This window comes from Lissotriton vulgaris, chromosome 10 (assembly GCF_964263255.1).
Source record: "Lissotriton vulgaris chromosome 10, aLisVul1.2, whole genome shotgun sequence".
In the NCBI taxonomy this organism is placed as follows: Eukaryota; Metazoa; Chordata; class Amphibia; order Caudata; family Salamandridae; genus Lissotriton; species Lissotriton vulgaris.
The window spans coordinates 64,099,602-64,114,965 of record NC_141698.1 but is presented as its reverse complement, the minus strand read 5'-3'; the positions used below and the strand labels follow the sequence as shown (position 1 = coordinate 64,114,965).

At 43.2% G+C, this 15,364-nt stretch overlaps 1 protein-coding gene across 1 annotated transcript in view; it reads right to left on the bottom strand.

Annotated features, from left to right (window-relative positions):
- Nucleotides 1–8,153, bottom strand: part of LOC147684635 (hexosaminidase D-like) — a 242,608-nt gene extending 234,455 nt beyond the window's left edge. Inside the window, exon 1 of the mRNA XM_086940480.1 lies at nt 8,020–8,153. Coding sequence (XP_086796606.1) covers nt 8,020–8,029 — 10 coding nt within the window. The 5' untranslated portion in view covers nt 8,030–8,153. The remainder of the gene's footprint in view (nt 1–8,019) is intronic.
- Between the last annotated feature and the right edge of the window lie 7,211 nt (nt 8,154–15,364).

Genomic DNA, 15,364 nt, shown 5'->3' with positions numbered 1-15,364 from the left:
GGATAACTCCGCTGCTTGATTAAGGGAGTCCCAGGCCAGCTACTGTAAATCACTCTTCCTCTGTTTCAGTGCAAGCTTGTAGTCCGCTCTTAATTTAATGATTGAACGGTGTCCCTGGGCTTTTTTGCAAGCGCCTGTTTAAGTTTAGATAATGAGATAGTACATAAATGTTTGAACCAACCTGGTTCATTTCTACGCTGGCCGGTATTGTGTTTAGTGAACCTGGCATCAATAGAATTATTAATGCCAAGGAAAGAGGTTAAAATCTTCTCATAATCAGCACTATTTTCAAGAATGAAAATAATATCTGCCAAGCTATCCTTCACTATAGAACTTTTTAGGTCATGGGCCTTATCCCCTGCCCATCTTAATCTGACTCCGTTAGGTCTGTGTGGCTCAACATTTGTGATTGTAGTTCCTACTTTAACCAAGCTACCACCCCAAAAAGTGGTGTCCAAGATGATGTAATTGTTGTCACTTAATGTGGTTACTGCGATTCTGGGGAGAGCACAACACGAGATAATATCGGAGGAAACAATCACATGGTCAATAACAGAGCTAGAGTGCCGGTTTTTAAAAGTCGGAATGGTTTGACCATTTACATCTTTCATGTGATCCATAATTTCCAGATCATAACAGCCCATGAATCGCTTTGACTGTTGTTTTCTTTTTAGAAAAACGTGCTTGGAGCCGGAAGGATTTAGTGTTACATCATTGATTGTGTATGACGCAGTGACTACCATGGACTAGAGTGAGTAAGAGTGGAATTGGGTTTGGTGGAGGTTTTTTCAGCATGCTACAGTTTGATGGTAATGAAGTCCATGTCTGTTTTTCGAGGCCATTCCATCAGATGAGCATGGAAAGTTATCCTCACAGTATTATCATATAACGTCAAGCAGATATGAGGTAAACTAATCAGTAGGCGCAAGTTTAAATTAACTTCTTAAATCCCCTTATTATGTTGAGGCGGAGAGACATTAATTGTTTTCGTTTTTTTTGTTAAAGTGGTCAACAGTTCTGAATCCTGCGGAGAACTCATAAATAAAGTTACGGGTTCTAAACGTATTGACAAGTGTGAAATTAACAAGTGAAACATTTGGAGCTGGTAACCAGGATAGAAGGGATATAAAATTAAATACACAATAACCCTGGTTCTAAACAGCACAGCAGTGCTAGTTTGCTTCGCCCATTTAATAAGGAGTGTATAAGTATTTGCATAGTGTGTAATAAGTATCATCTCCTTTTGGGCAATCAAATGCAGAACTGACACATTTGTTTTTTTGTAATGCATATTGTGGTTTGTCTTCAATGTCTTGGCTGTACAGTGATGTTGGGTGGGTGTAATATATTGTAAATATACAATCTATTCATATTGTTCTTCGGCGTATGCCAATTATCCTCTAAAAAAAAAAGTATTATAATCAATGATTGAAAAATAAAAGGTGATCACTGTTACTGAGTATAGTGGCCATGAAGGAAACTATGGGTGTGTAGAAAGCAAGTCAGTACTGGCATTTTTTGTTGTGTTTTCAACCAATAGTGGCTCAGCCTTGCTGAAAGATAAGGGCCCAACCCCCCTTATAGGTGGTACACTTTCTTAAAGTGGCATTTTCAAACATACAACTTAAAAACCAACTTAACTAAAAGATGTATTTTTAAATTGTGAGTTCAAGCACACCAAATTCCAAATCTCTATCTCTTCCTAATTGGAAGTTACACCTGTAAAAGGTTACAAGGAAGCTGATGTTTCTTTGTTTGGGTCCATTCAGTAAGTGGAAAAATGGCATCTAATGCTTATATTTCAGCAGAATATTTAGAAGTCATATAAACCAATCATGTGTATCGCAATGTCATTGCAGTGTCAACGTCATTACAAAGCATTACACTTATCATAATTGTGCCTCTGATCTAGTAATAAACTGGGCATCTCCCTCAACACAGTGACCAGCAGTTTGAATTGTGTTAAAGACACGGAGGCGAAGATGATCCCTCCTGCCTTACCCATATTTTATGATTTATCTCATTCTTCCAGGTTAACTTCAAAATAACATTCCGACTAGAGAAGATTCATTGTTTCATCCTGTTATTCTTTATAAATGACTGGATTTCTTCTTGTTAAAATGTGCATCTACTCGTAAGGACTATGAACTTTGTTCTCTTTTCAAAACCTTTATGAAGATTATCTTTGCAGTGAAAAGGTGTTTGCTGTTGTACTGCAGAGTTGATCGAACTATTCTGCGTGTGCTGAATGGTAGACTGCTTATGAGGAAACTAGCACTCTTTATAGCTTCAAGTTGATTTTTTCATCCATGTCACAAGTTGAAACAATTTTCTTTGCTGCTGGATTTTAAACAGTAAAGAGATTAAGCCATAATATTTGCCTCTGTGTCTTTAATAGAATCCAAACCTCCTGTCACTTTAGTTGGGGAGATTTCCATTTGGCGTCGCAAGTTAAGTATCAAGGTCCTAAAATGTAGATCAAAATGGCTTTCGAGAGGCTGTGACATTGCTGGATTTTTAATGAAGGGTTGAGGAACACAGGGTAGGATTTTTTACATTACTGCGTAAAGAAGTTTGGGCCTCTCGCTGTGGCACATTATCATTGTTCGATAAGCACAGTATTTGCCATGCCACATACACAGGTCATATGTTATTATATGCCTGTTAAATATTTGTTCATATATATATATATATATATATATATATATATATATATATATATATATATATATATATATATATATATATACAGTATGTGTCGTCCTCTGCTTGATTCAGCTCAGCTCCTTACAGCCAAAGGAAGATGCAAGACCCAATTCTTAGGTGTTTTTAGATGTTTATTTCAAACCCAAACACCAGTTTGCCACGACGTGTTTCGGCCAAAGCCTTGATCACATGATATATATATATATATATATATATATAAATTAGCATTTTTCCAACACCGCACAAGTTCAGATTAGAGCAACACAGTATTTTAGCCTTTTCCATCATGCCTCCACAGGGAATGGTATCACAAATCATCCATTGTTTGTTTGCAATGCACAGCTTTTTGGCACCATTACTCGATGTTCTCCTGCTCACCCCTATGTTGCCAGCTGTGTATGATTGCATTTGTTTATAAAATCATTGGTGATTGGTTTCAAAACATTGGTGATTTTTTTTGAAACATTTATGATTGCTTTCAAAACATACCGGTTCTAGAAAAAACCCTGGAGTGACCACTTTAGTATAAAAGAACCTCACTCCCCCAACAAATTAGAGGAGAATTCCATCCGAGCTGAGATGGGAGCCCTGAATGCTGAATTTTCGACACCCAGCTGTCTGACATCCCTTGCGGAGTGTCATACTCGAGACAGAGACGGGGTCCTTTGTTCTCTACCCTCAGGTGAGGGGGCTGGTTCATCCCTGGGGATTTCTTGACTGTAGATACCTACACATATGCACATACATGCTACATACACAGGTCTAGGCTAGGTACATTTAGGCAAAATACTTAGGTCGTGCATTTTAGGAATATCCAAGTGCTACTGTTTTTATCTGAACTGCTCATGTTCATTTTATTAGCACTATGGTAGGAATGTATCTACAATTTACTATCTGGATGCTTGCCATATGGTCAGTAGGCTTCTGTCTCCTGATTGTCGCAGCACATATGTTTTACACAAGAATATGGATTGAGCAATAAATACTCATTGAAAACGTCCTAATCGCCTTCTTGTGTATTTTCTGAGAATAAGAGAGCACAAGGGACTGAGAAAAACGTACACTACTGTTTTTTCACGATCCCTGAGGGATCAGGGGTGTCATGTTCTGTGGTTGCCAGAAACTACATACACCACTGTAGAATATAGGGGGTGGTAGTGGCACTGTACAGCTAGCTGGTCTAATGGCTGACCTATGCTGTGGGTGTTTCTAAAGTCGACTTAAACACCAAGCCCTCAGTTTAGGTCATCCAAAACGCGCAGGTCCTGGGGGATTCCTAGTAATTACATGACACCCCCATTATATTGCAATCAGCTTCTTCAGGTGAGAGAAATCTGATATAGGGAATTAAATTGAATTACTTTAAAGCAGGTATTCAAGGACACTTTCTGTAGATATGTCAATATCTTAACACACTCCCAATCTGTAACCACTCTGCCCAATGTATCATCCCATTTTTGCCTGAGGGTGCTCAGGTTTTTCTGTGCCATCCTGTTGAGGACACCATACAACAATTTAACCAAATGCCCACTCTTTCCCAGGGAAAGCAGTAAGTGTAGGACATTGTGTGTCCGGGGTTCGTCTGCCCCGGTTCCCCAGAGAGTCGTAAAGGTCCGAGTCAGCGCTTCATAGGTGAGGAACCGCCTGTGTTTCAACAAGGACCTCCAGGGGCATCAATGTGGAGGCCTCGTAACAGACGCTAACTGTTACCAATCCCACGTCGTAAGATGGCCTGCCGAGAAGACGGTGGTGGGGCCTCCATGTGGTAACCCCACAAGAGGGTGCTAAGGGGTATTAAACAGGCCCTACCCAGACCAGCAGATGCTGCGTCCCAAACATTGGAGTGCTGTCTTCAATTGCACGCCAACCTTTTCCCTCCCAGGAATTCGCCTCAGCAGTCAGGCCAGAAGTGCTTCCTGACAAGCTCACGAGGGACCTCCTTTGGCACAATACGTGATGCAGGGTGGCACGTCACAAACTTAATTTGCTGACCACTGAATGAGGACTGGCTGTTTCCAGCTTTGAAAACTACTACTTGGCCTTGAGGTTACAATGGGTGGTCAACTGGCTGGCTGGACTTCAATTATCGGGCACTGCCATGACAACTCCATCCAAGAGCCAGTTCCACATTTTACCCTTATTCCAACCAGATGGTTCCCTTTATTGCTGCGAATAGCACACTGGTGTTTTAAACGTAGCCTACTAGTCTCCAAAGCTACCAGCCATATGCCCCTGCGCTTCCACTAATGGACAAACCCAGGGGAGATCAGATCACCTTCGCAAGGGAACTTGCTGCCTGGCATGAGATAGGCTTCCACACACTGGGGGATCTTTATCGGGATAGCTCCCTCATAACCTTCAAAACCCTAAAAACTGACTACGGACTCCCGCCCGACCACTTCCTCCTGCACAACTCCCAAATTGGGGCACTTGACGAATGTTGAGGTGGCATGAAACAGAAGCTCCCAATGTACCTTACTGTCCAATACCTCGACGTCATGGGCACAGGCTGTCATCTGACACAGTGATTTGCTGGGTTGCTGCATACACACACTTATTTAGTTGAACTCGCTACGTTGTTGCTTCGACACAGATCTCGGCCAGCCTTGTACAGACAAAGAGTGGAGGGCCATAGTTGAATGCCCTGCGCTTGTTCAGCGTAGCGCATGTTTCCACCTTATCCAACACTACATACTCCACAGAGCATATCTCACTCCTCAAAAGATCAACTGATACTATAATCGCACTGACGCTGCCTAGCCTCACTGCTCCCTTCCTGATGTTGCCTGGTGCACATGGTCTGGGACTGTCCTTTCCAACACCAATACTGCCTGTGCATGCCCTCTCGACTTGCGGACTGCACGGACAGACTTGTGCCTCACACTTGGCAGATCTGCTTACTGGGCCTCACTCACAGAGACAAGAAACTCCGGGCCACCACAAGGTTTATAGACTTAGGACGGCCTCTTGCCAAGCGTTTGATCACCTGTGGGTGGAAGTCAGAGACACCCCCGCAGTCACAGCTTGGGAGCTCTCCATGCAGGCCTGGGCCAGAGCAGAAGGCGTTGCCTTGGTCAGGGAGGAAACACAGGGTAGCATAAGTACCTGGTAGCAGCTAGTTGGGATGGCATCCTGACCGAATTCCAAGCTTCCAAGCTGCTTTAGCGCCTGCCAATACACCGCCCGAGGCGTCCTTGTCGCCAGCGACTGCAACGACCTCTGCAATCCCTGAATTGTCACCTGGTGTACCTGACACTGAACCCTGAAGGCATCCCCCACAATATGGTAACTGCTGTTGCATCCCTCATTCAAACTGTCTCTCTGTAATGGTGTTTTTTAGTCCTCCACTCCTAATAAGAAAATGGCACGGACCCCACTGTTGATGTTCCCTGCTTAGGAAGAACTCCCCTCCTTTTACTTTTGGTGCTCCTATTTCATGTAATATTTACTGAGTCTTCTATTTGTTGCACTGATGTTTTTTGCTGTTATCGCGGTCTATTTCATGTATCACACTTCTGTTGTATATGAACGTAATATGTAATGTGTCCACAAATAATGCAATGAAACAACAAATCATACAATGTTCAACATTTGGACGGTATGCATCGAGTTTGTTTCCACCTGTCCATTCGTCCATCTATACACCCACCAAGATCCACCAATCCACCTGTATATACCCACCCTTTCACTCAGCAAGGCCCAGCCATCCAAGCACCCATATGTCCATCCATCCATCCAAGCACCTATCCGTCTGTCCATCCATTCATTACTCTATCTATCCATGTACCCAGCAAGATCAGCCCATCCACCCCGGTCTATCCATCCAATCACCCATACGTCCATTCTTATGTGATTCCATCCATTTACCCACTAAGATCCACCTATCTGGCCAACCATCCAGCAACCAAGATTAAGCCATATACTGAAATCCATCCATCCAAGCACCAATCCGTCTATTCATTCATCTTGATCTACCCATCCTCCAAGAACCAGAGCCATTCATCCATTCTCCCAAGCACCCACAAATCCATCCATCTATGCCACCTATCCATTGGTCCCTCTGGCTGTCCATCCATTCATCGAAGCATGTACTCATGTCCATCCATTAATCCATCTACCTATCTATTCCCCAACATCCATCCATATATCCATCCTCATGATGACCCATCTATTCAGCCATCCTCCCATTTACACCCGCTCCATTCAGACCCACACTCTCCATTCATTCATCAATCTATCCCTCTAGTTGTCCATTGATTCACCAACCTATTCACTCGACTACTTAAATCAATAGTTATCGAAACGTCAGCATGGTCAATGGTTGAGTTAATTCATTACTCATTATAAATGTTTATTCGGTTTACACATAGGAAACCATAAAAGTACACAATAAAACGACACAGTTAATATATTACAATTGAAAATGTAGTATTTAAAACAGATTCATATCTCAATACCCACTCCTAATGGGTGGACGTAAGAATGGGAGTGTAGCAATAAGGCTATAAACCTAGCAACAAAAACCGGCTTTGAGGTCCGCCCTGTTAATGGTTGTATTTACCTGGTGCTACTGTCACGTGTTCCAATCAATTGGTATCAAAATAATTTAATAGTACAACCATTGGAGTAAAAGAAAGATAAAAAACACAGGAAGAGAATCGTAATTTTTTTTAAATTAAAATAATACATTTCGCGAAGCCAAACATTAAAAACTGTATGTAAAAATTAATAATATGCTTAATTCATTTCTGAATAAAAGTGGTTGGGGTAAATGAAAGTCTATGTAGGTAAACATCTATCTATGTGCCAAATTAAAGCAAATGATGTGGGAATAAGGCAGTACAGCAAATAGGCTAGAGCTTTTCAAATGTATTTCAATGTTTTCGATTCCATCCACTGCTCAATAACCTTGGACAATTCACTGGAAACCAGTTCTGGTACCTATTCTGAAGTAAGTTAAGATGGCATCACGAGGCTGACAGCTGCATGACAGAAAAATGTAAAAGTGACAATGCTAAAATTACGGACAATTGCTGTCCGTTATCAGATCAGAAATGGCCATCAGGGTGAAATTAAAGACAGTTCGTGTAATTTACAGACAGGCGGTGGCCCTACCTACCACAGACTGAGCTCACGGGCCAGCCCTTCAGGCTCTGCCTCAATGCCCTTCTAGGCCAGTCCAACTCTGCGAGGGGGTGGGGGGGGGGTCGACTACTGGCCCGGAATTATTATCACTCTTACAGATATATGTCTCTCCCTCCCAGCACCCTCATAGCACCCTCATCGCCCCCCCCCCCCAAGCGCCCCTCTTACTTGTCGACATCTCGCAGGTGCTTCTCGGGCGGTCTGGCTCCTCAGAGCAGCGGGAGGGACTCGAGGGGGCGGGGCCTCAGCAGGTGAGGCGGAAGCAGGAAGCGGCTTTCAGCTGTGACAGGCGTCGGCAGCACAACTCCAGCTCCTGCGGCCAAACCGCCGCCGCCAGTGGGTGTTGTTGCCGCTCCGGGGCATGGCAGGCCATGGCGGGCCACACTGCGCGCTCCCCCGGGCCCTGGTGGCGGCAGTGGGGCAGGGCCAGGCGCGCGCGGCTCTAATCCCCACCCCCTGGTGCTGTCGAGTGGGCCTGTGTGTTTGAGAACAGTCCAGCGTTTTGGGACAAATAACGTATTCCGGTATTTTTCCGGTCAGAAACATAAATATCAAACGGCGTAAAAAGCGGGTAATAGAAGGTTGTTCAAGTTGTTTCATAATGATTATTACATGCACGCCAAACTACTGGTAAGTGGGAGATTCCTTCGTAAACTTTATTTCGGATCGAAGAACCATAAAAGTGCAGAAAATTTGCCAGTAAAAATACATAATAGATAATAAATACACAGTAAAATGCAGTACATCTAAACCGGATAAAAAAACACGGCTCATAAAACAACTTTGTCCAATCAATCAAAAAAGTGCCTTTCCGCCATAAAATAATTTAAATATGAGTGTCTAGGTTGCATTGTGTAAGACACTTGTTAGATACACCCTACAACCTGTTAGGTACAACCCCATTAGGGCAAATTCCCATGAGACAAAAACCTCCAAAAGAACCTATGGCCAAGTTCAAAAAGTGTCCGCTATTCCAGCCGTATTGTCTAGGAATAGGCACTAATTCTGTGAATACACACGCGTTATCTAATGAAACTAAATCTAAAAGTGCACAGTGCTTAGTATAAAAATATTTTATGAACAGTAAAACTGTAAAACATTCAGACAAAATATTTCACCTAACATTTTACTACAATGTACGAGGTTGGGCATAGGAACAGATATTGTGCCTATAATATTGACCTCCTTACATTTTCTTAAAGTTAACTGTGGGATTTCAGATGCAAGAACCCGATTTCATCCCCACCAAAATAGACAAACATTACAAAGACCTTCTTCGCACATCCAAATTGAAAACTGGTATCTAGAGACTGCAAAGACAATTTGCTGATGTGTATCAGTTTTCAAAATTCTCAGGGCCTCATAACAATGTGATGTCCCTTGATTTCTGCAAGGTTGGATTAGCCATTTGGACCTAAATTTATTTTAGGCTGGGCCAAAAAATAGGGCATGGGTCTCTGTTTCCTTAGTTGTGCCACAGGAGGGACACTTTAGCAACGAATCTTGACCCTCACCCCTCCAGTGATTGGTAAAGGGTTGTGATCCATGCCTGACCTGAATATATAACTCCCTTGCTAAGGCTGGTTGACCCTCAACCCAAAAATCCTCTAGTCTATACATTTATTTGAACCCAATGAATCTTTCTGTCAAAATTCCCAAGTAAGTGCTCATCAAGAGGGATAGTTGGAACTCATTGTAACATTTCATAAGTTCCCCCTTGGGCATCGTCAAACAGGCCTCAGCAGGATCGTCCTACTGGCTTGCTTTGCCAATGCTTTTTTTGTGTTTCCCTGATGTACTGAAGCCATGGCAACCCACCTGCCCCTTTTAACCCTATAATCTCCTCTAAGGCCAATCTATAAGAGATCAGCTCAGAAGTGGCCAAGATTCTTCCCCAGAAGAAAAGAAGTCTCGATCCAGCCCCCTCCAAAATTGGTCTAACACCAAGACTAATCTGAACGGAATTAATGGAGTGCTGGAGGCTCAATAATCGCCTGAAAAGGTTGTTCTCTACCTGCACAACATCTTTGACACATTTTTGTCCCCAAAGCTCAGAGCCATATAAGCTAGCGCCTAAGGCTTGCGATTTATAAATCTCTGTAATAGGGCTAACAGGTTTGAAAAAACATCCCCACACACCTTTGAAAGTCTACCTGTATATTGGGCCAGTTTAAGCCTTAGTTTAGCAGCATAGAACAACCTCCATATGCCTGCTGAGTGTTAGTCCTAGGTAATTGAAAGTAGAAACCCTCTCAAGGGGAATGCCATTCAGGCTGGGATTTGGACGTGCAAAATATGATGGATTGACGGCCATGAATTTGTTCTTTTTAATATTATTTCTAATCCCCTTGCCTTACAAAAGGCATCAAAGCTATTTGGTATCCTCTGGATACTCATTGAAGATTTTGAAAGAAGAAGGGTATAATCGGCAAACATCAACGTAGATACTTTGCTAGAGGCAAGGCTGGATGCATCATTGTTATTAGTGATGTTCAACAAGTCTATAATATAAGAAAGTGGCTCTATATATACTGGACCAAAGTAAGATACAGTGACCTTACTCTCTAATGTGGTAGCTTGGTCGAGTAGTAAGGCAGTATCAGAGGACAGTGTAAAGCATTTGTTGTACACACTCAGTCAGCAAAAGGTTTCACACACTCACAAACTGCACTCTAGGCCAATTGTTTTTATATCAAAAGATATAGTTGTTTTTTTTAGAACCAAAAGGTATCAAAATATACTTTTCTCAATATGAGTGACTTTGGGTAATTACTTTGCAGACAGGCAATAGACTTAGTAAGTATAGTAGTTACTGGGGTTGCATGCGTGTGCGTCTCTCCCACTCCTCCCCATTCAAGCAGCAAGCTGCCCATTGTATTCTTTTTTTCTTTTCGTTTTAATATAGCGCGGACTTTACCCGAAGGTGTCAGAGTGCTTTACAAAAGGAACAGAACTGATATAATAGAACAATACAAGTGAACAAATTTCAAAAGTTACATTACATGAGGCAAAAGTGACACTCGTGAGTGAACATAGTACAAGTGGTCGCAAACGGTGCAGTACAGGAGGAAAAAGTGACGTGTGCAGGTTACAAAAGCGTACAAAGTACAAGTAGAGGTATAATACTGCAATAAATGGAGGACGCTCAAACACAAGAACAAACGTTACATAGGCAATGGTGGCACTTGTGCAAGTATCGAAAGCAAACAAAAAGTACGAGGTAGCAAACTGTGTGAACGCGCTTCCCAGGAGCAGATTCTGGTCTGTGAACGTGCTTCACATGAACAGCTTTTGCGCGTTCATTCAATTAGAGTGCTCCTCTCTGGAAGACCTACTGTGTTAATTATAGGTCCTTTCCGGGAGAGGTGCTATTAGTTAGCAGCGTGGGGCACCTGTCGGCATGCTGTGATAAAGACTTTCTTTGTTTTTACATGCTGCGCAGCAGTTGATCTGCTGTTCGATATGGCTTTAGGTCAATAAAAATGCTTTATGGCGTGGTCAGCATTAATGGTGCCATATCACTTTTTTTTTGTAATACTTTGAGCCATGTTGCAAAGCAGTTCGACTGCTGTACAGCATGTTAAAAAAAAATTGACAAAGTCAATAGATTTTCACATAAGCAAAACCAATTCCTGTTTTATCACATTTTAGGGCGTGGTTGAACAGTTTTTAAAAGTGTTTATGCCACTATCTGTTTGAGCTCGCGTTCATTGCCTTCCAAAGTGCTGATCTTGGTGGTTGAATCAGACTAATCTCTCTTAAAGGTCATCTTCATTTGGTGCCACATATGAGCTGATATGCACACACAGAAGAACTTATTTTTCTTATGAGCCTTGTCACACCCAGGCAAGAAAGCATATTAAGAATTCATTATTTGCGGACTGATTATTCATAGTGCTGTTTGGAGAGCCCAGAGGACGGATCCGCCTATCACTTCAAACACCAGCCAGCGTGTGCTTCACTCTCCGGTTCCCGAAGATGGTAGATGTATACCCAGGCCACGGGGAGAGCTTGGAGATGTTGCAACTGCAATGTTCTCTCCCGAAGCTCACCTCTCCACCCCCTAAGGCATCATTGGAGCCACTTTACATCTTACAGTGGCTCTGGTCCCACTATGTTACTACCCCAAATAATTTCTGCCAATATAACCCCCAGCATTGGCATTGTCTAGGTCACTGGGTAGGGCTGATTGGAAATACCGCGGCAGACACCAGCTGCATATGGGTGAGCGCGTATATACCACTCAATAGGGTGGGTGGTGGGATGTGGGTGGGCAGTCCCCTCCGCTCATGCTGCGCTAGTTGATTATGTCAATTCTGGCAGTCACAACACTTCTTCCCATATTTACAATTCGTGGCCTGATGCTTCAATGAAAAGTTGAAAAATATTGTAATTCTGTGTACAAAGCTAGGAATTTAGTCAACATTTGGTGAAATGTATTTGAACAATGTATTTTTATATGCATTGGCCACTCTGCAGCTGAATGTTATAACTTTTTTTTAAATAAATCTATTTTATAGAGTTTATCTGCAAGGGACCTAAAGTAAAGCAGTGCAAAGTTAGAATATTAGAACATCCCATAGTCTATTAATGCGTCTCATTAAACTAATAAATAAATAATTACAGAAACAACTACCCACACAAACAAGCTCTCAGATCGAAGAACTACTATGATGCTGATGTGAAAGTGCTCCACAATGTACCTAAATAAATGTATGATCTTTGGCAACATAAAATACTGCTGTGCTCTTGCTGTATAATTAGTAGCAAAACTCCAGGCTTCTAAGGGTTTTTAGCTGCATTAAGGCAATAAAAATAGATGAGTATGTATGTATTGCAGCATTGGGGGTGGTCCTGATGGATTTGGGGGTCAAACAATTCGGGATTTATAGAGCGCACTTCTCACCCGTGAGGGTCTCAAGGCGCTGGGGGGTGGGGGGTATGGGGTATGGGCAGCTTCCTGGTCATTCGAAGAGCCAGGTCTTGAGATCTTTTCTGAATAGGTGCAGTGTCGGGCTTCATCTGATGCAGAGGGGGAGTTCATTCCAGGTCTTGGCCGTGATGTAGGAGAAGGATCTGCCATCTGTTCTGGCCCTGTGGATGCGGGGGACTGTGGCTAGGTCAGTGGAGCGGAGGTTTCTCGTGGGGGAGTGGAAAGAGATTATATCGATGAGGTATTGAGCTCTGGTGTTATGGGGTGCTTTGTAGGCGTATGTGAGCAGTTTGAAGGTTATTCTTTTTTCGACAGGGAGCCAGTGGAGGTCATGGTGGTGATGATAATGTGATCATGTTGTGGGATGCTGAGGATGAGCCTGTCTGCGGCGTTCTGGACCGTCTGGAGTTTGCAGAGGAGTGTTTTGTTGATTCCGGCGTAGAGCGTGTTTCCATAGTTCAGTCTGCTTGTGATGAGTGTGTGGGTGACGGTCTTCCTGGAGTCGGGAGGGATCCAGTTGAAGGCCTTGCAGAGTATGCAGAGGGTATTGAAGCATGTGGAGGACATGGCATTGATCTGGCGGTTCATGGTGAGTAAGGAGTCGAGTATGATGCTGAGGTTGCGGGCGTGGTCCATACGGTGGGAGGGTTTCCAAGGGCAGTGGCCCACCAGGTGTTGTCCCAGGCGGAGGGGGGCACCCGAGGAGGAGAACTTCAGTTGTCTCCCAAGTTGAGCTTCAGGCAGCTGCTGCTCATCCATGATGTGACGACCTTCATTCCTTCTTGGAAACTGTGCCTGGTGATGTCGGGTTCCTTGGTGAGGTAAAGGAGGAGCTGGGTGTCATCGGCGTATGAGAGTAGATTGAGTCTGTGTTTTCTGACGATGGTTGCGAGGGGGACCATGTAGACTTTGAAGAGCGTGGGGCTGAGTGTGGGTCCTTAGGGTACTACGCATCTGATCTCTGTGGGTTTGGAGAGGAAGGGCGGGAGTCTAATTCTTTGTGTTCTGCCTGAGAGAAAAGATCGGGTATTGTTCTAAATCTTGGATGCATACATGGGAAAGGCCTACTGTCTTTTTTTCTTCTTTTACACTTGTTAGTCTTCATTCTAATGATGTTCTGGCTGCAGGTGTGCCAAGACCCACCAGAGATGGTGAGCTTCTCTGCAAGAGAAGCAGTTTGATTGTGACTCTGTAAGTAATGCAGCTGGTTTTGAAGACAGTGTGGGCCAGCAAGGAGAGCCAATGGGGCTCCATCACAATGGGGATGTTTTGATCATATTCTTTAGACCCTCCATGAGATATGCTGTGGTTTGTAGGATGCCACTAAGGTGTGCCACTGTGGATTCAGGGAGGCCATGCAACATTACCCCCATCCAGTTGTGAGAGCATGAGGGCTTGAACAGCACTTTTTCTGGAAGAGAGTTTCTGGAAGAAACATTTTAACTTTCTTTAGAAGAGACAGCTGATAGCAGGCCATCTAATTTCTTTTGGCAGTTTGTTCCCTGAGACTGAAGTTGAATCCAAGTGACTTGGCATTCAATAGAAGTTAGTGTGCAAAGCTGTCAAGGTTTATGTCATTGAGCCAGGTGTTTACTATATGTTGTCTTTTCAGCAAATATCAGGAATTATGTCTTAGTTGGCTGAGCTTAAGCCCTGTGCATCCAGGTTTGGATGATATCAAAGCAGTGTTTGAGTTGTTGAATGTCTGAAGCCGTGAAGACTTTCAAGTAGCTTTGTGTATCATCAACATTCAGGTAAATCTTGATACAGTTATCTATGATTAGAGCACCAAGAGGCTCCATGTGATGGTTGACAACGACAGTAGACACTATGGCACCCTGGGGGCCTTAACAGATAACAGGGTCTTTTGTGATCCGGGGACGCCCATGAGAACAAATTGGTGTTGATTGGAAAGGTAGGAGTATAACCAGTGAAGGTCATTGCCGTGAATCCCATTTGAGACTCCAGGTTGCATTTGAGAGTGGGATAGTCAACTGTCACATAGGCATCTGAGAGGTCCAGTAATATCAGGAGACAGGAGTCTTCTCCATCTGTGGACAAGAGCGCATTAACTATATTGTGTAAGGTAGCGGTCTCTAATCTGCAGCGTGATCTGAGGCCAAACTTGTAGTTGTGCAGGTGATGGATATCATTGCTGTAATCTTCAAGTTGAATACAGACTCCTTTTTCAATGTAGGCGAGTGATGGGCCAGTAGTTGGCAAAGTCCTCAGGGTCTAGTATAGGTACTCCTTACGAGTGGGAGGATATGGCCTGTCTTGTGACCACACCCCTTTGCCGCTGATTATTTATTATGTTTCTTTTTTTCATCACAGTATAGTTCCAATGTTTGATTTCATCGTAGAAACACTAGGACTGAGGATTTGTTCCAGTCTTGAGTTACCCAACATCTTAGCCATTCCTAACATTTGGCACACCTACAGTCCACCTGGTCTAGACATGTTAGGGTTACTTAAATATTTTAGTCCCAGCAGTATCACCACTGGTTTATTTGCTGTAGCATAGGCCACTGTGCTTTAACGGTACTCAGTATTTCTTTTATTGAAAAATTAGAGATTATG